General features: G+C 44.4%; 1 protein-coding gene across 1 annotated transcript in view; it reads right to left on the bottom strand.

The window, feature by feature from the left end:
- Positions 1-24969, bottom strand: part of STAG1 (stromal antigen 1) — a 2074316-nt gene that overhangs the window by 1016071 nt on the left and 1033276 nt on the right. The window contains 2 exon segments of the mRNA XM_033958034.1: positions 3140-3229; positions 3498-3590. Of these exon segments, the coding sequence (XP_033813925.1) occupies positions 3140-3229; positions 3498-3590 (183 nt within the window).

Genomic DNA, 24969 nt, shown 5'->3' with positions numbered 1-24969 from the left:
TGTGAAAAATTGCAGCCAGACCTTAGGAAATTGGAAGACTGGGCGTCCAAATGGCAGATGAAATTTAATGTGGATAAATGCAAAGTGATGCACATTGCTAAGAATAAACTGAATCAGAGTTACTGGATGCTAGGGTCCACCTTGGGGGTTAGCGCCCAAGAAAAGGATCTGGGTATCATCGTGGACAATACGATGAAACCTTCCACCCAATGTGTAGCGGCAGCCAAAAAACCAAACAGGATGTTTGGAATTATTTAAAAAGGGATGGTTAACAAGACTAAGAATGTTATAATGTCCTATATCGTTCCATGCGTGACCTCATCTGGAGTATTGCGATCAATTCTGGTCTCCTTATCTCAAGAAAGATTATAGTGGTGCTAGAAAAGGTTCAAAGAAGAGCTACCAAGTTGATAAAGGGGATGGAACTCCTCTCGTATGAGGAAAGACTAAAATGGTTAGGGCTCTTCAGTTTGGTTGGGAGATATGATTGAAGTCTACAAAATCCTGAGTGGAGTAACAAGTGGATCGATTTTTTACTCCGTCAAAAATGACAAAAACTATGGGAACAAAAACAAAAACTGTGGATAAAGATGTTCTGGAGATAATTTACTAAACACTGACATATAAAACCATGAAAATTCAATTTAAAAAGTACAATGATAAAAAATACTGTGATAAAAATGCAACCGGACCCTACACAGTCCATGTTTCGGCGAACACACCTTCCTCATGGGACCAATGGTTTTCAAACTCACATATAAAGAATTGGACTGAAAACAGTCTATTGTCTTTAAACATGTGAGCAAAGAACACCGCAGACAAGCTGAAGTAGCGAAAAAAAAAAAAAATTATAGGGAAATACTTTTAAAACCAATAGGAAGAATTTTTTTTCATTCAGAGAATAGTTAAACTCTGGAACGCATTGCCAGAGATTGTGGTAAGAGCGGCTTATGTAGCTGGTTTTAAGAAAGGTTTGGACAAGTTCCTGGAGGAAAAGTCCATAGTGTGTTATTGAGAAAGACATGTGGGAAGACTTAACCTTGCCCTGAATCATCAGTAACAAGGAATATTGCTACTGCTTGGGTTTTCGCATGGTATTAGTGACCAGGATTGGCCACTGTGAGAATGGGCTACTGGGTTCGATAGACCATTGTTCTGACCCAGTAAGGCTATTCTTATGTTCTTATGTCTAGTGGAAGGCATGTTTCAGTAGAAAAACCTGGTTGATATTGCTTAGAAGATAAAGCAGAGAACCATGTTGCTTCAATGGTTAATATAGAGAATGTCCATTGAGAACGCAGAAGTATAAAAGTAAACACTGTCTGTCTGCTTATTGTTTGTTTGGGTGTTGTTTTTTCCTTACATGGTAAGGAATCTTACTTACAGATTCCATACCCATGTTAGATGACACCATTTGTTTTTGCATGTTTGTATCCAGACAACTGGAAAAAAACAAACAAACCACATTACAGGCTGTACCCCCATGGTGGATTCCTGAATCAGTATGGAAAGGTAGTTTCAACGTGGATCGATGCTGGTTAATCCTGGGAGGATAAAACAGAAATGAGGCAGTGTCCATTATATTGTTTATTTAAAACCATGGTAAAGAATCTAATTGAACAAGCTCTACACCCATGTTAGATTCTCCTACTAGTTTTGCATGATCGAGTCCTCTTTTGAACCTATACTCATGCTCCAAATATGATTAACATAAATTTCCGTTCTCATGCAAGTTTGCACAGCGGAGTCCATAGGAAGAAACTTGAGATCACTCACATAAGATACAGAAGTGATGGAGATGAAAAATACCACTTTCCAATTAAAATAGTTAAGATGAGTACATAACATTGGCTCAAATGGAGATTTCATCAGACTGATGAGAAAAACATTAATATCCCAAACCACTGGAGGCGGATGGAGAGGTATGTTGATATTGAAAAGTCCTTTCTTAAATTGGGAAACAAGAGGATGCACAGTCAGAGATTCATTGTGAACCTGTACATTTCTGAAGTGCAGAAAGATGATGAGGCTCCAATGATGTTCGATGCTCCAATGAAGATGATCACCGATATTGGGATTGGGAGCGATATCCTCTGGATACAGACCGACATGAAGATAACTTGAAGAATAGAAGCTGAAGCACACAATTTATCTTATAGGCTGCAATAGCCTTACTCACTGTACCATTCTACTGTGCTGGAGATATATAGGGAATCTCTGATCAGAGGTGAGAGAAGATTTATGCGTCAGACAAGCCTGGAGTCCAACAGATGGCTTGTTTCTTCAGACTTCAGTCTAGTCCCCAACGTGGAACTGGACCTCAGACCCCCCACTAGAACCGCACAGTATCATGGGGTGAGAAATGCAGTCAGCATTGACCCTGGATAAACCACCACAGGACCACCACAGTCTGTGCTCAAGCCCACTGCAGACAGAACCTGCGGTAAGTCACTCAAGTCCACTGCAGATTAACTTGGGGCAAGATTGCTACCAAGGGTACAGACTCTGAGCTCTGAAAACTACTGATGCAGACTGGCCACATGGGAATTATGCAAGGCATGTGCCTGTAGGCTACAGACCTCAGCCCTGAGAGCCCTCTGAAGCACCAAAAGCCTCCAACTGGATAATAAAAAACCTGAAAATAATAAAAATTAAACTTGAGCAGAACAGATAGGCTTCCTACTCCTTGCTTGTAGAGAGTAAGACTGGGGGGTGGGGGTGAAACTCATCCCAGAGTGATGGGAGGTGGAGCATGAAGACAGTGAATTCTCTATAATCCTTGCAACTAATGGGGATTTAACCGATGGTCGAGGCTAACAGTCCTGTTGCACAAGAAGCATTATTTTGCCAAATACTTCATTTGGGGTTTTTTTTTGTTTGTTTCTGCTGCTATGGTCACAATACTGAATGCAAGTTTTCTGACCCCATTTGGATTGTGATTCAGTTTGGAAGGAGCTGTCTTTGAAGAGGGAGGAAAAATAAGTGTTCGAGAGTTATCAGAAGGAGATTAGGCACACAGACATTGTATACAGTCTGCTTCTTTACAGAAACCTAGGCTACAAACTCCTTGACACCGACAAAGGTTTATTTCAGACGTAACATTTATACAATTCAGAACCTTGTGCAGAAATGTGATTACCTTCTCCATTCTACCTGCACTGTAGATATCCAGATCAAAATACTGAGGAATCTGCAGAAGGTTTGCCACCTTTTCTGCATCCGCAGAATACTGGAAGAAAAAATAAAGATGCATGAATAATGGAATTAGATTCAATACAATGCATGCATGCATAATTCACAAGAAAATTATCAACAGGATCAGAGAAAAGGAGGGGGGGGGGGTATTGTTGAAAATCTCTTTACTAGCCAAATAGGAAATACAATGAAATAAGAGTGAAAAGATCTCAGTATTGACCAATAGTATGACTAACTGAAGTGGCTCAGCATCATCAGCATTCATAAAAAAAAGTTATACCAATACATAAAGGAATTCTTACCTTTGATAACAACATTGGAAGTGCAATAATGAAATGCTCTGTCAGCTTATTTTTATCATCTATCTGAGTTTTCCTTTCTTTGGCAGTTAGTACCTATAAAATACAAATCAAAACCAATATAATTTGAGTATTAAGCAGAATTAATCAAATCCTTGTGTCAAGAATTGCTAAATGGAAACTTCTGAATATTGCTGCAATACTTGGGAGATAACGGCCCTATATAGCTCAGTTATCTGTAACAGGTGTTATCCAGGGACAGCAGACAGATATTCTAAAGATGAGTGACATCATCCATGGAGACCCAGTATGGACAGTGCAAAAGTGTACTGTCATTGAGTCTCGAGACAGCCTGTACCGCACATGCATGAGTGCCTTCCCACCCGACATCGACTCGCGGGACCATCAATTCAGTAAACAATCTAAAGAAGCCAACTAGGGGAAGTGGGAGGGCTGTGAGAATATCTGCCTGCTGTCTCTGGATAACACCTGTTAAAGTTAAGTAACTGTGCTTTATTCCAGGACAAGCAGGCAGCATAGTCTCACAGATGAGACTCCCTAGTTTCTATGAAAGGGATGGATGGAAATTGGCAACTAAAAAGAGAATAAACATTGTAGAACTGCTTAGCCGAACCGACTATCCTGTCTGGAAGTAGTCTCTAGACAAAAATGGGATATGAAAGTATGGATTGAGGACCGAGAGCTTGCTTCATAAATGTCAATGGGAATAAAATGGAATGAGCTACTGAGGTTGCCTTGGTTGTACTTTGTTTGCTGTAACGTGACTATCCAGCTGTAGTCCAGCCCAAGCAAAGCAGGATGATATGCAGTTTTTTAACCGTGTAGAGATTGTCCTTTTGAGCACAGGAGCTCCTAGCCTGTTAGGATTGAAGGAGAAAAACAGCTGAGTTGTAGTTCTGAAAGGCTGAGTTTGATGTAGACAGTAAATGAAGACTGTTATACAGTCCAATGAGAGGAGTGCAGCATTCCCAGAATAAGAATGTGGATCGGGGGAAAAAGGCAGGTAATAGTATAGATTGGTTGAAATGAAAATCTGAAAATACTTCTGGTAGTTATTTAATAATAATAATAATAATATTTAATAATTTATTTCTTATATATCGCTATTCCGTGAAGTTCGAAGCGGTTTACAATAAAGATACATTTGACAGTACATGGGATAGAAACAGTTTACAATAAAGATACATTTAGTCAGTACATGGGATGCAAGTGGTTTACAGTAAAGATGCATTTTGTCAGTACATGGGATACAAGTGGGTTACAATACAAGTGGTTTACTATCAAGGTGCATTTTGTCAGTGTATGGGATACAGGTGGGTTACAATAAAGATACATTTAGTTAGTACATGGGTTACAATAAAGATACGTTTTGTCAGTACATGGGGGCAGGTGGGTTACAATAAAGATACATTATGTCAGTACATGAGATTCAAGGTAGAAAGTATAATTAGTTTTGGACCTTGGAATTAGGGGGTGAGGTGGAAGGGTCATGGTGAGGAAGAGTTGGGTATGGGAATTTAGAATTTGTTAAACAGTCGAGTTTTCAGGGATTTTCTAAAGTCTGCGTATGTAGTGGCCTCAAGTATGGGCTTTCCAAGCCATGTGTTCAGCCTAGCTGCCTGGAATGATAACATTCTATCTAGAAACTTTTTGTATTGGTAAGATAGAAGAAACAATTCTATCATAAGAAAATGTTGGGTAAGGTGAATAAGGTAGTTGAGAGTGGAAGTCATTGACTCGTATGCAGAAGTGATTCAAAGGGAGAAGACTACTGTCTAAGTGAGGTGTTTGAGAGATGAAGTCACGGGTGGTTCAAATGGAGACTTCATGAAGTGGAGAGGATAACATGTAGGTCCCAACCAACTGGAGGAAGGTTGATTGGAGGCTTTGACATCATGACCCTTTCATGAATTATTGATACTGAGGAAGAATCAGTAATAAGACCTCCATGAAAATGAAGGTGAAAACCCCTAAGAGACCCCAAAAGTTATATTTTTAAGAGAGACATTGTGCTTATGAATTCAAGTTTCTCATTAATCATATCTCTCCCTGTCAGCAAGAAGGTTTTGTAAAAGGTTCAATTTTGGCCCAGTAGCTAGAAGATATTTGCTGACTGTAGCAGCCTTGGATATTTCAGGACGTTCTAAGAAGACGACAAACCAAAATAAAATGTCCTGCCAAAAGTTATCTGAACTGCTAACGAAGGACAATGAAGCTCAGGAGGGAAGGGGCCTACTCTCAGAAATTATTGACCTTAGTATTAATAATGCATTGTCAGGGAAAATAGAGAGGAGTCAGATTTTGACACTAGGTGACATCATCCTTCAATATGGCTCCGAGATAAGTATGCAGACTATACAATCAATAGATACTATAGATGTGTCAACCCAATAGAAAGTGAATATGTAATTTGTAACTAGGTGGTACTTTAGGCCACTGGGATGGGATACAGGTGAACCATAGAGCATGCAAAACAAAAGGGCACCTCCGGCGCTTTCCACTATGCAAGCACAATATCCCAAATATCCTCAGTGTTCTCCCCAGGGCCTTTTAGCCGGGCGCAGCGCCCGGCTAATTTAGATGACCGCCCGGCTTTCATCTAACGTGAATCTCGCTGCTGCTGCTGCTCAACATAAAAAAACAAAAAAAAAAAACACCTCTCACCGGTTTGGAGACGTGAACTCATACTTCAGGGCTCTAAGGTGTGTGTGCCGGCTTCCCTTCTCTTCCCTCCAAAACCGGAAGTTACATCCCGGATGGGGGGGGGGGGGAGAAGAGAAGGGAAGCCGGCACGCACACCTTAGAGCTCTGAACCATGAGTTCGCTACGGGCTAAGGCAGGAGATAGGCAGTAGACTGGTCAAAGATGGATGGAAGCTTACAACTTGCTCGGGCCTTCCTCGCTGCTGGGTCCTGCCTACTTTCTGTTTCCGTCACGGACCCAGCAACGAGGAAGGCCCAAAGCAAGGAAGAGCAGCAAGTTGTAAGCTTCCCTCTGTCGTTGACCTATCGAAGATTGATCAGCGATGGAAGGAAACTTACAACTTGCCTAGCGACTCTGCCGGGTGTGTGAGCTGGGAGGGATAGAAAGAGAAATGCTGCTGCACCACAGAGTGGGGAGGGGAGGGGGAAAGAGAAATGTTCTGTTGCTGCACCCATTTTGGGGGGGGAGAGGGAAGAGAAATGTTCTGGCTGCTGCACCCAATATTTTTGGGGGGAAGGGGAAGAGAAAAGCTGCTGCACCCAATTGGGAAGGGGAAGAGAAGTGCTGCTGCTGCACCCAATTGGGGATGGGGAGGGGAAGAGAAGAGAAGTGCTGCAGCAGCAGCACCCAATTGGGGAGAGAGAGGGGAGAAGGAAAACCAGGGAAGGGAGAGAAGAAGAAAGAGATGCCAAGACCATGGGAGGGAGGGAAAGGAAAGGAGCTACCAGACCATGGAGGGGGGGAAAGAGATGTCGAGGCATATGGGGGGAGGGGGGAATGAGGCAGATGCCAAACCAGGTGGAAGGAAGGAGAGAAAGGAAGGAGAAGAGTTGCCAGATAATGGAGTGGAAGGGGGAGAGGAGAGAGATGCCAGGGCATTGGGGGAAGGAAGGGAAATTAAAGAAGACAAAATGCCACACCAGAGGGAAAGTAAGGAGAGGAGGTTCCAGAGAAGGAGGGAGAGAGAGGAGGGAGATGCCAGGGCATGGGGGAGAGAAGGGAAAGAGATAGAGATGCCAGACCATGGGGTGGAGTGGTAAGGAAGGAAGGAAAGGAGAAGAGAGAAATATCAGAGTATAGGGGAGAGGGTGAAGCTGAAATGAATCATGTACAAAGGAGAGAAAGGGCAAAGGATATACAGTTTATTGAAGGGACATAGAAAGAGGAAAGATGCCATATGGAACAGAAAGAGGGCGGACACTGGATGAAAAGGGCAGAGAGAGGGTGGACAGTAGATGGAAGGGGCAAAGAGAAAGGACAGATGTTGCATGGAAGGGAGCGAATAGTATAGAAATAGAAATAGAATAGAAAGAAGAGAGCGAAGAGAAGATGATTAAAGCAGAAACGACAAAAGGTAGAAAAATTTTTTTTGTTGCTTTACGTAGAATCAAGTAGTATTATAACTGTATTGATTAACGTTTATAAATAGGAAATGGAAATAAGGCAATTTTTGGGGGACTAAACCCTTTTCCTCAGGTCAGGAAAGGATACCATAACAGCAGTATACTGTACTGCAGGTGTGCCCAAATGGTCGATCGTGATCGACCAGTAGATCGCAAAGGCAATGTGAGTCAATTGCGTTGCCTTTGCAATATTTTTCTTCCTGCCTCCCCAAGCCAGGCCAGGCACGTACAAGCGCCAAACTCGCAAGACTTCACCTCCGACATCAATTCTGATGTTGGAGAAGAAGTTCTGGGCCAGCCAATCGCTACCTGGCTGGCCTGGAACTTCCTCTCCAACGTCAGAATTGACGTCGGAGGTGAAGTCTTGTGAGTCTGGCGCTTATACGTGCCTGGCCTGGCTCGGAGAAGCAGCAGGGAGAAATCATTGTGGTGGGGGGTAGGGAGAGAATCAGGGAAGTGGAGAAATCGGCACGATGGCTTGGGGAGACAGGGGAGAGAGAGAAAAGAAAACAATAAATAAAGAGGGGGCAGGGGGGAGAAAGAAAGAAATATTGGATTTACAGTCAGAAGAAGGAAGTGCAACCAGAGACTCATGAAATCACCAGACAAAAAGGTTGGAAAAATGATTTTATTTTCAATTTAGTTATCAAAATGTGTCCGTTTTGAGAATCTATATCTGTCGTCTATATTTTGCACTATGGCCCACTTTTACTAAACCGCAATAGGGGTTTTTAGGGCAGGGAGCCTATGAGTGTCAAGAGCAGTACGGGGGCATTCAGCGCAGCTCCCTGTGCTAAAAAACGCTATCACGGTTTAGTAAAAGGGGAGAGGGATATATTTGTCTATTTTTGTATAGTTGTTACTGAGGTGACATTGCATATTTTAAAGTCATCTGCCTTGACCTCTGGAAAAAAAACCCCAAATACAAATGATAATTAACATTTTATCTGCGTACAGTGTACTTTGTTTTTTTAAAAATTTTATGGTTGATAGATCATTTTGACTTGGTTATTTTAAAAAGTAGCTCGCAAGCTAAAAAAAAGTGTGGGCACCCCTGCTGTACTGTCTTGAAGAAAGATTTCGCCTCTGAAAGCTAATTGAAAAACTGATTAGTCCAAAAAAATTGTATTTTCTTATTTCTCATTATTTGTTTTATTGTTAACTAGTGTTTAAGCCCGTTACACTAACGGGTGCTAGAGTAGATGTCTGTATGTCTGGTTTTTGTTTGTTTGTTTTTTTATTTGTCTCTCTCTCTCCCTGGACGCTGTCTGTCTGTCATTTTTTGAATCTGTGTCTCTCCCTGGTCCCCTGTCTGTGTGTTTTTCTTTCTGACTGTCTCCCTGGCCCATCTGCTTGCCAAAGCAGCCCCCTTTCTCTCTCCCCCTGTTGTGCAATGCCTGCCTGCTTCGTGGCCCCCCTTCTGTTCCTCCCCCCCTGATTGCTGTCTGCTCCCAGCACACTCCTCCCCCCAAAGCAGCTCCCTTTCCCTCTCCCCCCTTTCCCTCTCCCCCTGGCCCCGGTTGTGCCATGCCTGCCTGCTCCGTGGCCCCCTTCTGTTCCCCCCATAATTGCTGTCTGCCCACAGCACAACTCTCCCCCCAAAGCAGCCCCCATTTCCCCCTGTTGTGCAATGCCTGCCTGCTCTATGGCCCCCTTCTATTCCTCCCCCCATGATTGCTGTTTGCCCCCAGCACAACTATCCCCCCAAAGCAGCCCCCTTTTCCTCTCCCACTGTTGTGTAATGCCTGCCTGCTTCGTGGCCCCCCTTCTGTCCCTCCCCTCCGATTGCTGTCTGCCCCCAGCACACCCCTCCCCCCAAAGCAGCCCCCTTTCCTGCCTGCTCCATAGCCCTTCTTTTTTCGCTTCCCCTCCCATTCTTTCCCTCCCCTTCATCCATTCCAGGGTTGCTGGCCGCCGCTGCCGCTCCTGTCCTGTTCAAAGCAGCCTGCTTAGGTTCGCGGCCGGCTGTAGCTAACCTCGCAGGCCGCTTTCCATATGGTAGCATTTTCCCTCTGACCGCGATCGTGCTTAAGGAGATTATTATTATAGATTTGTAAAGTGGTGATTGTTATATAGCAGTTTTTTCTCAAATTTACATCTACTGTCTTTATATTTTGCACAGTATTAGAAGGACGTGTCACTGTTTCTGTGGTGTTGCACTGTATGCAGAGTCTGGTTTCTTGGTTTAGTATAACTTTTGTCTACATAGGTGCTATTTTTAGTTTTGTGATAATTCCATATTGGGCGAGGGTGCATCTGGTCTGTGTTATGAAAAGGACATGGCTTTCTGTAGCAATGACTGTACAGGATCAATTGACTCTGCAGGATCTGGCTTATTTAGTTTTACATTGGCGTGTTTGGTATTCTAGTGCTCACAGCAGTGTTTAAGATGCTGCCTTTTCCTAGGTGCACCTTTGTGGTGTGACTCATGGATTATTACTAAAAAAATATATTTTTTATATAGAGGAGGGGGTTGTTAAAAAATGATCAGCACTGGCTGTCATATATACTAGGTACGCCACTGATTTAATGACCCTATTCTAACTTTACTGTTGATGTAGGTGTTTGTCCCACCCCCACACACACTATAAAGAATTAAAGTTGTAATTAACATCAAGCAGCTTTCAAATTACATTATAAGCAAATAAAAATAAAATATTTTTAATACATTGCTAATTATTACCTGCTTCTTTACCATAACTGTTTTTTCCCTAGCTCTCACTTTCGCACTACTACACTTCCCCCTACGTATTCGCGGAATTCCGTCTACGGATTCGCTTATTCGCGGTTTTAAACCAAAAAATACATTTCAATTTTCAGGCTATTTTAAGCCCTGTAAGCGCCCCATTAAGCCTTACCTGGTGGTCTAGCGGGTTTTGGGGGCAGGAACGATCTTCCCACGCTCCTCCTCCATGCAGATCACTCACAGGAAATGGCTTGACAGACTATGGGAGCTCAAGGCAGTCATTTCCTGTGAGCGATCTGCATGGGGCAGGAGCGTGGGAAGATCGCTCCTGCCTGAAAACCCACTAGACCACCAGGTAAGGCTTAAGGGGGGGCTTTCAGGGCTTAAAATAGTTTGTTTATATCGTCCTTTAAGCGAATATGGTCTTATGTGTTATTATATGCTGAACGGTCTCCTTAATAGAGTTTTTCCAGAATAATATGTTTGTCTTCATGATATATAATTTACTGTATGTTGCCTGCTTACTTACTGTTTGCATACTATGTGCTTGTAACTATGAAAACGTAATAGTTTATCTTGTTCTTCTGTTTTCCATTTTTGTATTTTCCTTTATGCAAAACCTTAATAAAACTTATTGAACTAAAAAAAAAATAGCTGGGGGAAGTGGGAGTTAGGGGCAGAACTGGTCCGAATATTATTCACGTTTTTTTAATATTTGCAGGCCGGCTCTGCCCCTAACCCCAGTAAATATAGAGGGGGAAGTGTACAGCAAAAAAAGTAGCAGATAAAGATCAATCACACAGGTCTCCTTCAAGGCTCAGTAACACCTCTCCATAAATTATGTGGAAGAAGTCTGGAAGTGGGGATTACATCTATTTCATATCCTCAGTGAGACCTCAGGAAAGAACCTAGTGATCAAAACATTATTAGAGGTGCTGTATAGCCATTTCTTGTATGATTGGATGAGCTATATTTATCTTTTTTTTTTTTAGTTGTTTAAATTCATGCAAAATAAATGGCTAGATTGAACCTAATGACTTCATTAACACATTTTCCTTTTTTAAACCTCTATACCATTTGAAAGAGGGCAAATATCTAATTATTCCCTTCTAGAATTGGATACTTCTTAAATTTAGTAAAAATATTCTGGCACAAGTGTCAAACTTTAAAAAAGGAAGTCATATTGAGCATTGGAAAATAATAATAATTAACTAATAAAAATAGTACACATTTAGGGCTCTTTTTACTAAGCTGCGATAGCGGTTTTAGTGTGTGCTTAGCACGTGCAGAATTGCCATGCGCGCTAGACGCTAACGCCAGCATTGAGCTGGCGTTAGTTTTGATGCAAAGTGCAGGGGTTTGCACGTGCTAAAAATGCTAGTACACCTTAGTAAAAGAGGGGGTTAATTTTCCCCACCACCAAATTTTTCCATCCCACCCCACCCGGCTTCTTTTTAATGCCACCTGGCTGGAAAAATTTCTGGGGAGAACACTGTATCCTAATGCATAGGAATCCTAATGCAGGGATCCTAATGCGGATCCCTGAAGAAGAGGGTCTACCATATGTGGGGGCTCCTTCGCATCTTCCTCGAAATGCAACACCGAGGAGACCTGAAGAATAAGCTTCTGGACCTCTTCCCGCTGAAAGATGCACATCACCAATGCATCTTCGCCAGCTGACGTACCCAAAAAAACATCAACAGCGACATCCATCCCCCTGAGAAGATCCTGGAGGTCTCCCAAAGGTTCCAGGTCCTTATCAAGAGAAAACTGCTCCACATAGAAAAATCATTATCCCAAGAGACCCTAGGCCACTTGGACAAGAGAGGAGGAGACGGGGACGAAACCGGTGCTGAGGGGGATGAACCGGAGTGGACGCAAATGGATTCCCCCCGAGACCCCTGAGGCAGAAGCAGGACCCCCAGCCGCCTGAAGATAAGCCGTACACAAGGCAAAAACAAAATCAGGGGAAAAAAATCCTGGCGGCCCAATGGGACTCACTGCCAAAGCAGAGGATCCAGTAGAAACCTGCCCCTGTCTCTCCAATAAAGGGGGAAGGCTCTCTAAGCCATATGCTTTGCCAGTATCGGTGGAAAGGCTTACAGCTGAGGCACCTCTAGAAAAAATTTGGGGAGGTGACCCATCGAGTGTGATACCCCCGAGGTCCAGCACCAAATGGGAACAAGAAGGCCATTAAATAACTTCCAACAGGCCTACACTAGCCAAGGGAAGACTGGCACAGCTTACCATACCTGCTGAGACTGAGAACAGACTGGTTAGACTAGAGGGAAGCATAGCTATTAGTATTACAGCCAAAGTTTTGTCTCAGTCTCCACCTGCTGGTCATGGTGAGCTATTACCCATCAGTGAACTATACCAGTCTGGAAAGCTACTAAAGAACAAAAATTGCATTAATGTCCTCCCTTCTTTCTTGCCACGCCTAACTCCTGGAACAGGCTGCCAGAGTCAATACGTCATGCTCTGTTTCTCAAAGTATTCAAATCTAAGCTAAAAGCCCACTTTTTGAAGCTTCTTTCAACTGTTAACTGCCACTCACTGTCAGATACCTATACCCATTGTATCATTCATTCTGCTAGAAACTCCCAAACTCTGAGATGTCCTATCTGTCCAAATTAGATTGTAAGCTCTTCTGAGCAGGGACCAACTATTGAATGCTAAATGTACAGCACTGCATATGCTATAGAAATGATAAATAGTGGTAAGCAGTAGTACCAGTAGTAACTTCCAAAATTCACATAATGGAAGATTAGGTTTTCACCTTTGATAATCTTTCTTTCTGTTAGTCTCTGAAGGATTCAGTACGCTAGGTATTCAATCCCTTCCCATAATCTGGGAGTTGCAGAAATCTAAACACTTTTCTGAGCACATGCTCCTCCCAACCTAGAAAGAGAGTTAAAGTCTCCTGCAGTTCAGTCCCAAAGCCAAGCAACATACCTGAAGAAATCCATGACAAGGGGATTCTGGAGAAGCTCCCCAGCAACATAAACAATTTGTGAACTGTTCTACTGTGTAAAACATGAAAACAAACACAAAGGCAACACAGAAAAACATTGAGGAACAATGAGCACCCACATGAGACAGCATCAGTAATGCATACTCACATTAATGGAACACTTCCCACAGGATCTGTCAACTAGCTGAAAGATCTTGAAGCTTGGAATGAGAATAATAAGTGAGGCAGAAAGCAGGCAATTCAGAACAAGTGAGAAGCTGTACTGAATCCTCCAGAGACAAACAGAAAGAAGATTATTGAAGGTGAAAGCCTAATTTCCCATTCTGTTATGTCCCTTCTTGATTCAGTATGTTAGGTGATGTACCAAAGCAATGACAGCATCTAGGGAGGGACAGAAAAGCCTACATGCAACACCAAGGTCCCCAAAATGGCATCAGAGTGAGCCACCACATCCACACAGAAAAAAATGGATAAAGGTATGAGAGGACCAAGCAGCTGTCCTGCTAATTGCATCTGGAGAAAATGTGCAAGACTCTACCCAAAAAGCAACATTTCTAGTGAAGTGGGCTTGAAGGGAAACTGGCAGCAACTTTCCACAGGAGATATAAGATGTGGAAATAGCCATACTGTCACACCCCTAGCCTTAAAGCTCGGTTTGTGACAGGCAGGGGTTTGTCTAAACCTATCCCAGCCCTGAGAAGGGCTGATCAATGTAACAAGCCAGAGGGAAAGAATAGGGAAGGTGGTTCATTTCCCTTTAAATCTCAGTTAGCTGAGCTCCAGGGAGTGGAGGATGCTGAGCGTAACAGCCTGGAACAGCCTGAGATCACTCCCACCTTTCCTACTAACTCTCAGCTGCAGAAACTGATTGCTGCTCCTAAGAGAGTTAGGCAAAAGCTGCAGGCTGGCCCTCCCCCTCAGAGAACTGGGCGTGCCCGGCTAAACGTAATAGAAGCTGCTCTGAGGGGAAGGAAGTCAGTCTGCCCTGAGCCAGCTCAGGAAGGAGGTGTCCAGGACAATGCTCCTGACCCTCACTGCTCTACTGACGTGGAGATGTTAGATTTTGACCTTGACCCTGGGACTAACCAGTCAGCAGAGCTAGAACCTATGGATTGCCAGGAATCTGCTGATATTCCTGAAGGTATGCCTATGGAAGAACATTAGGATACATATTTGTGGGACTGTTTGTCTTCCTGCTCAGGTGAGCAATTGTTTAGACTGCTTCTCCACAGCTGTTTGCGGTTGAGGGAAGAAGGAGAGCAGTGCTGAACTTTTCCCTTTAAGGGAACCTGAAAGAAAAAAAACAACGTTTTTTTTATTGAAGAAATGTGCACTGTTAAGTTTATTTTGTGTTTTGAATGCTGAAGAAGGAGGAAGTAAGTTTGGGGAGAATCCACTGTACAACTGGATGGGTTTGTGGGGCCATTTGGGCATTCTGTTATAACAGAGATATTTTTGTGGATTCGCTTACTCCCCTCCCCCACCAACTCCTTTGGAGCTGGCTGGGGCCAAGCCTACTTACCTCTCAGGCTTGGACACAGCACTTCAGGCAGTGCTAGTAGCAGTCTTAGCTAACTGTCTGACTTTAAAGATAGCAACATTGTTTTGGAGAGTTATCTCTCGGCATCTGATGGCAATTTATTTTGCAAAGTGGTTTTATGTTACTTACCTGGATAAAGGTGAGAGCTGAGACTTAATTATTTTTCATCAGCTTTGTTTTGTTTTGGGAACTTATATTGATGACTTGGAGTCCAGACTGAATGGAAGTTGGCTCCCAGTATAAGCCCACAATAAAGTGATTGTTGGCATGAACTATAAACTGACTCTTTTTGGATTTTTGTTTCATGCTTTATGAATGAACATTGAGACCAGCAGGACTTCCAACTTTATGGAAGCACGTCAGGCGTGAGTAATCGTGTGCTTTGACCGGAGCCTAACATATCCACAGGCGTCGGCATCGCCACAAGTGGTATCAGGAGTGGGATATTGTGCCTCCTGCTGGACATTCTGAGAACTTTTGAAAAAAAAAAAAAAAAAAAAGTTTTTGGACTTTAGCTAATTTGTTGTGTTAGCTTGTTGTTTTAGTTTATTATATTGGTTCCTGTCCTGGAGGATCTAGTGACCGGACGTTCTGTTGGAGTGACCAGAGGGATTCTGCCTGACCGTGGTGAATCGGAGGCCGAGAAGGATCTGGAGAACTGGTGGAAATAATAAGAGGACAAAAACGCAGTAACGACTGGGGGCCAAGGAGGCCTACAATCAAAAGGCTCAGACTCACCTTGCTCTCTGGTAAGCTGCTAGACCAGGGGGGGTGAGGGAATTGGCTACCCTAGTTATATGGTGCCGCACTTGGGTTGGTCTTTCTGTTTGTTTCTATCGGCAGGCCGCACGACACGATGGACCAGCAGCAGCTGATCGCGTTCCTGACCGCCGAGAGGCAAAAACAAAGCGAAGACCTACAGGCTGTACTCAAGGCGACCCAGGACTTATGGGAGCACAGCCAGGAACAAGCCAGGCAGCAGCACAATGAACTTGTGATGGCTATGGGTGAGCAGACCAAGCTATTAGCTCAGCTGCTACAGTGCTCATTCCCAAGTACAGCCGGTGGACCAGTCCAGAGACTGGTAACAGAAAGGACTACTTCCTTACAGGCCCCTGAAGAAAGTAAGGAACAGGCCCGGGGGGATAGGAATACGGGATCCCAAGGTCAGACCCAGAAAACGGGGTGGTCCAAGCCCAGGGAGGTCTCACGGGAGAGGCTACGGTGTTTCTGCTGTGGGAAAGAGGGGCATACACAAAGATTCTGTAAAAAGAAAAGAGATTTTGTGTACGCCCGGGGACTAGCGGACAAGCACCCTAGGGAATACCGGGTAAAAGTCCAAGTAGAGAACAAAGAAGTATCGGCACTGGTGGATACAGGAGCCGAGCAATCGGTGATCTCAGGGCAATTGTGGAAACAGTTAGGGGGAAGCCCAGGCCCAGGAGTGGAGAAGGTACCCATAACATGTATCCATAGGAAGTCCCATGAATACCCTCTTACCCAGTTGAACCTTCAGTATAAGGGAAAAAAATCCCTCTTGCCTGTGGCCGTATTAGAGTCGACACCGTACCCATTAATTTTGGGTCGGGATTGGCTGGTACAGGCACAGATAGGAAGGGTCAGCGGTGGGGAGAGACAGGGAGGTTATGTGTTGGGCACTCAGGTAGAAGGAAGTATAGTTGAGGCTCCAGCAAGGACACGCAGAGCCCGAGAGCAGAAAACGAAGCAGTGGAAGCCTACGATTAGGTGGGCCCCACTGTCGGACCAGGCCAGGGCTCCCACACGGGCATACCTTAGAGCTGCGGGTTATGACCTGTATGCTGCTCATGACCAAGTTATCCCGGCTAGGGGAAGGGCCCTGGTAAAAACCGACATTCAAGTGTCGCCCCCGCCAGGTGCTTACCTTAGGGTGGCGCCAAGATCAGGGTTAGCATTAAAACACTCCGTAGATGTGGCGGCAGGAGTAATCGACCCTGACTTTAGAGGGAACTTGGCAGTGGTATTGGTTAACCAAGGGGATACCGAATACAGTGTCCAACCCGGGGATCCCATCGCCCAGATGGTGTGCGAGCGAATTTGGCACGCCAGGTTGGAGCAACGGGTGAGGCTCCCGGATACAGAAAAAGGAGAACAGGGATTTGGGTCCACAGGGGTGAAGACACCAGAAATAGGAACACCCTCGGACTTAAGTCTCCACCCAAAGAAAGAGATTGAGACCGCTAAGCTAGCCTTCCTGGATGCTGAGATACTTAAATTAAGGGATGAGTTGACAGCAGCCAGAAAGGATTGGGAGGTCAAAGGGAAATCTCAAGCAGAAACCAAGGATCAAGCTTGGGCGGATCAGTTGGACAGGAATAGGCAGCAGGCTAGGGACGAAAGCACTGCCCAATTCCAGAAAGAGTCTGAGAAGCTGACTAACCTCATAGAGCAGGTGAATGCCCAGCTTAAGGTGGTTCAAGAACAAGTTAAGGAAAGTCAGACTCAGCAACAAGCAATACAGAATAGTGTCAGGGAAATCAAAAATACTTGCGGTGAGCTAACCACCAGAACTGGCACGACAGAAGGTTGTTTGGCAAAACAGAAGCTGCAGGAAGAGCAAATAGAACAGCACGCTCAACACTTCGAAAAGGTTCTAGATACATTTAAAGATATGGACCAGGACCTTGAGGAAGTAAGACAGCAAATGGAAAACCTGCAGAAAGAAGAGTTGGGTGGTATAACCCAGGTGATAGCTGCATTGGCTCAGAGGGTGGATGGTTTGGAAGGGGCCAAGAGTCAGGTGGATGGGGCTTTAGGAAAACCATACCAGCCACCGGTCTTGAGATGGCCCGAGGACTTTGAGGACCCCGATCCGCCAACCTTAGAGCTAGCAAAAAAAGTTAATAAACCAAGGAGACGCTACTAACGTGATGTCCTGTTTGCTCAGAGGGTGTTGTCAGACTTAGTGACAATGTAAGAAGGGACCCCCCTTTTCTTTAAGTTAGAAGGACGTCATCATTTTAGGGGGAGGGTATGTCCACACCCCTAGCCTATAAAGCTCGTTTGTGACAGGCAGGGTGTGTCTAAACCTATCCCAGCCCTGAGAAGGGCTGATCAATGTAACAAGCCAGAGGGAAAGAATAGGAAGGTGGTTCATTTCCCTTTAAATCTCAGTTAGCTGAGCTCCAGGGAGTGGAGGATGCTGAGCGTAACAGCCTGGAACAGCCTGAGATCACTCCCACCTTTCCTACTAACTCTCAGCTGCAGAAACTGATTGCTGCTCCTAAGAGAGTAGGCAAAAGCTGCAGGCTGGCCCTCCCCCTCAGAGAACTGGGCGTGCCCGGCTAAACGTAATAGAAGCTGCTCTGAGGGGAAGGAAGTCAGTCTGCCCTGAGCCAGCTCAGGAAGGAGGTGTCCAGGACAATGCTCCTGACCCTCACTGCTCTACTGACGTGGAGATGTTAGATTTTGACCTTGACCCTGGGACTAACCAGTCAGCAGAGCTAGAACCTATAGATTGCCAGGAATCTGCTGATATTCCTGAAGGTATGCCTATGGAAGAACATTAGGATACATATTTGTGGGACTGTTTGTCTTCCTGCTCAGGTGAGCAATTGTTTAGACTGCTTCTCCACAGCTGTTTGCGGTTGAGGGAAGAAGGAGAGCAGTGCTGAACTTTTCCCTTTAAGGGAACCTGAAAGAAAAAAAAAAACGTTTTTTTTATTGAAGAAATGTGCACTGTAAGTTTATTTTGTGTTTTGAATGCTGAAGAAGGAGGAAGTAAGTTTGGGGAGAATCCACTGTACAACTGGATGGGTTTGTGGGGCCATTTGGGCATTCTGTTATAACAGAGATATTTTTGTGGATTCGCTTACTCCCTCCCCCACCAACTCCTTTGGAGCTGGCTGGGGCCAAGCCTACTTACCTCTCAGGCTTGGACACAGCACTTCAGGCAGTGCTAGTAGCAGTCTTAGCTAAACTGTCTGACTTTAAAGATAGCAACATTGTTTTGGAGAGTTATCTCTCGGCATCTGATGGCAATTTATTTTGCAAAGTGGTTTTATGTTACTTACCTGGATATAAGGTGAGAGCTGAGACTTAATTATTTTTCATCAGCTTTGTTTTGTTTTGGGAACTTATATTGATGACTTGGAGGCCAGACTGAATGGAAGTTGGCTCCCAGTATAAGCCCACAATAAAGTGATTGTTGGCATGAACTATAAACTGACCTCTTTTTGGATTTTTGTTTCATGCTTTATGAATGAACATTGAGACCAGCAGGACTTCCAACTTTATGGAAGCACGTCAGGCGTGAGTAATCGTGTGCTTTGACCGGAGCCTAACATATCCACAGGCGTCGGCATCGCCACAATACGAAACCATTGGGCGATTGAGGTCATAGATACCAGCCAACTATGCTGAGGTAGAGCAGTCAATGACAAATAGGAGATGAGATAGCTGAAAATCCTTAGTTCTCTCCAAAAGTGGAGCAAGGCTCTCTTGACGTCCAACTTTCGTAAGACTAATCCTTTCATTCGAGCTTGTGGAAAGAAATGCAGGCAAAAGAACCTCCTTGATGACATGTAAAGCAGAAACTACTGTCGGTAGAAAGGAAGATACAGTATGGAGAACAACTCCAGCATCTGAAATGCGGAGAAATGGTTCTCCACATGAAAGAGTTTGAAGCTCAGAAATACACTATGCCCAGTGGTCCCTATTCACAAAAGTGGTCACAAGGATGAAGCAGGAAACTACAGCCGGTGAGCCTCACTTCAGTTGTTGGAAAAATAATGGAAGTGTTGCTGAAAGAAAGGATAGTGTACTCCTTGAATCTAAAGGGTTACAGGATCCGAGGCAACATGGCTTTACAAAAGGTAAATCGTGCCAAACGAACCTGATTGAATTTATTGATTGGGTGACCAGAGAGCTGGATCAAGGACATATGCTAGATGTAATTTACTTAGATTTCAGCAAAGCCTTTGATACAGTTCCTCATAGGAGACTGATGAACAAACTTGAAGGGCTGAAGTTAGGACCCAAAGTGGTGAACTGGGTTAGAAACTGGCTGTCGGACAGACGCCAGAAGGTGGTGGTTAATGGAAGTCGCTCGGAGGAAGGAAAAGTGAGTAGTGGAGTCCCTCAGGGTTCGGTGCTGGGGTCGATCCTGTTCAATATGTTTGTGAGTGAAATTACTCAAGGGTTAGAAGGAAAAGTGTGCCTTTTTGCAGAGGATAACAAGATTTGTAACAGAGTAGACACCAAAGAGGGAGTGGAAAATATGAAAAAGGATCTGCAAAAGTTAGAGGAATGGTCTGATGCCTGGCAACTAAAATTCAATGCAAAGAAATGCATTTGGGGATTAATAATAGGAAGGAACCGTATATGCTGGGAGGTGAGAAGCTGATATGCACGGACAGGGAGAGGGATCTTGGGGTGATAGTGTCCGAAGATCTAAAGGCGAAAAAACAGTGTGACAAGGCAGTGGCTGCTGCCAGAAGGATGCTGGGCTGTATAAAGAGAGGCATAGCCAGTAGAAGGAAGAAGGTGTTGATGCCCCTGTACAGGTCATTGGTAAGGCCCCACTTGGAGTATTGTGTTCAGTTTTGGAGACCGTATCTGGCGAAGGACATAAGAAGACTTGAAGCGGTCCAGAGGAGGGCGACGAAAATGATAGGAGGCTTGTGCCAGAAGACGTATGAGGAGAGACTGGAAGCCCTGAATATGTATACCCTAGAGGAAAGGAGGGACAGGGGAGATATGATTCAGATGTTCAAATACTTGAAGGGTATTAACATAGAACAAAATATTTTCCAGAGAAAGGAAAATGGTAAAACCAGAGGACATAATTTGAGGTTGAGGGGTGGTAGATTCAAAGGCAATGTTAGGAAATTCTACTTTACGGAGAGGGTGGTGGATGACTGGAATGCGCTCCCGAGAGAGGTGGTGGAGAGTAAAACTGTGACTGAGTTCAAAGAATTGTGGAATGAACACAGAGGATCTAGAATCAGAAAATAATATTAAATATTGAACTAAGGCCAGTACTGGGCAGACTTGCACGGTTTGTGTCTGTGTATGGCCATTTGGTGGGGGATGGGCTGGGGAGGGCTTCAATGGCTGGGAGGGTGTAGATGGGCTGGAGTAGGTTTCAACAGAGATTTCGGCAGTTGGAACCCAAGCACAGTCCGGGTAGAGCTTTGGATTCTTGCCCAGAAATAGCTAAGAAAAAAATTTAAATTGAATCAGATTGGGCAGACTGGATGGACCATTCGGGTCTTTATCTGCTATGTTACTATGTTACAAAGGTGACCAGAAAGATAGTCTGAGGATCAGATTCAAAAGAGTAACAGCCTTCAGTGGCTCAAATGGGGCTTCCACAAGGCCCTGTAGAACGATGATAAGATTCCATGAAGGGAAACGATGATGCAAGGGAGGCCATAAAGTGCCCCTCTCAGAAACCTGGTCATATATGGATGAGCAGAAATCAAACTAGAATTCCTGTGTGCCCTGAAACATGAAAAGCCTGCTACTGGAACTTAAGGGAGGCCACCGCTAAACCCTTTTCAAAACCTGCCTGAAGAAAAGCCAGGACCATTGAAATGGGAGCCCGCTCAGGCTCCACCTGGTCCTTTGCACACCACTGTTGGGAAGTCTTCCAGGCTGAGGCATAAGAAGCCATAGTTTAGGGTTTCTTGGACTTCAAGAGTATCAAGAAGACCTTCTCCCTGGCAGAGCGCTCAAGAGCCATGCCGGAAGATTAAAGTGCTATGGGTCTCCATGGGCACTGAATCCCTGACCAATAAGGTTACAAGGAAGAAGGAGTTTGAGTTTCCTGTCCCACTGAAGATGGATGAGATCCACAAACCACAGACAAAGAGGCCTGTCTGGAGCAACTAGGATCACAAAGCTGGGATGTGTCGCTATCCGGCGGATGATCCAACCAAAGAGCTTGTGAGCTGGCTAGGACTGAACCAAGGCATCCAGCCCTAACCTTTTGTGTTCTGTTATTAAACTGAAGAAGCACCTGATCTTCCAGTTCTCTACTGAAGCCATCAAATCCATCTGGGGCCGACCCCAGCATTGTACGATCAGATAGAAATGCTTTCCGCAAGAAGGACCATTCTCCCTGATCCAGAACTTATCGACTGATGAAGTCTGTCTGTACATTATTGACTGGCCACATGCACTGCTGATAGAGACAGAAGACGTAACTCCACCCAGCAAAACAGCATGTGAACCTCCTGGCCCAAGGGAGTGCTCTTTGTGCCCCCTTGACAAATTACATATGTTGCATTGTCCAAGAACACTCACACTGCTTTTCCTTACAGAGTGGGCTGAAAGTGAGTACACCAGGCAAACTGCCTGAAGCTCCAAACAATCAATCGACCAACACCTCTGACAAGGAGTCCACTGCCCCTGAAAGGAGTGGTTACCGCAGTGATTACCCCAACACTATATAAGAGTTAACCACTCTAAGATCCGAAGAAGCTTGCCCTAGTGGAGAGCCTCCTCCTGAAGCCACAAGCGCAGACTTCTGCATGCTGAATCCATCCAGGGGAGTGGTATCTGTTGACGTTGCAGAGTCCACCGATGGAGGATGGAGACCTGTAGAGGGTGCATGTATGCACTCGCCAAGGGGACTGCCTCCAAGAAGGCTACCATTGACCCCAGCACCTGCAAATAATGCCAGGGCATGGGAGCTGGAAGGTTCAGGAAATCTCTGATCTGCTGCTGCAGTTTCAGATTGCATGGATCGGGAAGAAAAGCATGACCCTGCCGGGTGTTGAAGAGAAGGCCCAGATACTCCAAGGTCTGTAACAGCGTCAACTGGCTCTTTCTGAAGTTAACAATCCAACCCAAGCACTGTAACAGAGAAACCATAGTCTCCACCACACGGGCGCACTCATTTTGAGAACTGGATCAACCAGTTGTCAGAAAGGATGGATCCGGGTACCCTGCCTAAGGAGAAAAGCCACTACTACTATCATCATCTTGGTGAAAGTGTGGGGAGCAGTCGCAAGCCCAAAGGGAAGCACCACGAACAGGAAATGCTGTTGCAGAACATGAAAATGCAGAAACCTGTGATGCTCTGGAAATATTGTAATATGGAGAAAGCCTCCGTGAGATCCAAAGATGCTATAAACTCCCAGGAAAGACAGCAGCAATAACAGTGTGCACAGTTTCCATTTAGAAATTAAGAATCCGGAGTAAGCAATTGACTAACTTGAGATCCAGAGTAGGCCCTCCAGTCCTCTGAACTGTACTTTGGCATGAAGTATAAAGAGTATGTGCTGAAGCCCGATTTGTGTTCTGGAACAAGTTCTAGTGCTCAGATGTCTAAGAGATGCTGCAAAGTAGTGCAGACTTTCATTCCTTTTCTGGCCAACCTGCCAGTGAATCCAGAAACAAATCTGGAAGCAGGCAAAATAAAACTATATTGTTCCTCTCCTGAATGATATCCATGATCCATTTAGCTGAGAATATGCGAGTCCACTCCTGGTAAAACTGAGAAAGGTGGCCCTCTGGTTGGACTGTTTGGAAGCAGAAACTGTCCGGGATCCGGATGCCTGAGGATATCTGGAATTGGAAATGTTGTCACGGAGACTGTATCCCTGGGAATATCTTTGTGAGGAAGAGCCTGATTATCCCTGATAAAAATGGCAGGAAGGACAAAAATTACTGCCATCCCTTCCCAAAGTCTGGTGAGACTTGTTCACAGGGAGATACTTAGGGTGGCAATCAGCAACACCAGCCATGAGGTCATCCATACCTTTCCCAAAAAGAAGCTGGCTCTTGAAAGGAAGTCTATTTAAAGTGGCCTTGGAGGCAGCATCCCCAGCCCACTCTAAAAAATTCCTCGACAAAACCTTCGCCTTCCAAGCCACCAAGCTAAACCCATGGTTATCCCAAATGGCCCTCAAGGCCCCCCACTACCTCGGCTTTAGAAAACTACTCAAAACCCGCCTCTTCCAAGACCAGGATCCTAATGCCCCTTCCTAACTAAATAACCCCTCTCCCCTCTACTTCCTCTCCCTCACCCCCCCTGGCAACTTTGATCAATCTGATATTGAACCGCTTGTAACCACGCTCAATTGATGTAAACCACTTGTAACTCTGTTTAATTGATGTGAACCGCCTAGAACTCTTCTGGGTATGGCGGTATACAAAAATAAAGTTGTTATTATTATTATTATAAATATGCTGGCATGCAGATACAGTATAATTTTGTTATAACAGACTCATTTATAATGGAACCTCACCTATAGCAGAAGAGGTCCGCTGGTCCCGGCTGAACGCCATTCTAAACATAGAGAAAATCATTGGATATAGCGGACATTCGGATATAACGGACAACTATTTTTGTCCCAAGAGCTACTTTTAGCTGTAATTTTCTTTGGCTATAACGGACATGCAGGTTCCGCCTACAAGGCACGTGGCATGCTGGCATGCAGCCCAGAAGAAAATGACAGAGTATATTTCTTTCCAGTACAGTACGACATAATGCTTTAGAACATCTTTTAGTGTTCTGGTTTTGCAATCATTTTGTGCCATACCAATGTTTTGCTGAGTTTTGTTCTTGATGTTGCTGATATGGTTGTGTAGTGACTGTTGTTCATTGATTGAACGTTGTTTCAAGTTGACCTAAATAAAGTTTTTAAAAAATGCAACTCTGGATATAATGGACTCTGGATATAACGGACCATTACTAGTTTTCAGCCATTGTTTTCTGCTGATTAGGTGTAGAAGGGAGGGGCTCTGATTTATTATTAAGGTTAACTGCATTATCTTTGGGATAGTGCTGTGAACAAGCTGCCCTGTGAACTTCTAAAAGCTAAGTTGCTCAGCATTTCATATTCGTCTCTTTTCACTGTTTTTCAGCATTATATCTGCTTAATTTCTCTTCTCCTTCTCCCAGTTTCTTACTTAAAAAAACAAAAAATAAACCCCTCTTTCCTCTGTTAAATCTTATTTCCTCTTCCTTTTCATAGGAATAAGGGTAAGACTTATATTAACTCTAATTAAATCCTGGTGCCTATGGCACAGGGTAATTAAAGTAGGGAAAATCCTGTTATAAATCCTGTGTAGCCACTGATTTGGTATAGAGCCTGCATTTTTGTTTAAAATCCTGTGTTTTAGGGTAGCTACTGATCTGGTATAGAACCTGTATTTCT

Source organism: Geotrypetes seraphini, chromosome 9 (genome assembly GCF_902459505.1).
Source record: "Geotrypetes seraphini chromosome 9, aGeoSer1.1, whole genome shotgun sequence".
NCBI lineage: Eukaryota > Metazoa > Chordata > Amphibia > Gymnophiona > Dermophiidae > Geotrypetes > Geotrypetes seraphini.
The sequence above is the reverse complement of the archived record's forward strand: the minus strand, read 5'-3'. Positions and strand labels throughout refer to the sequence as shown.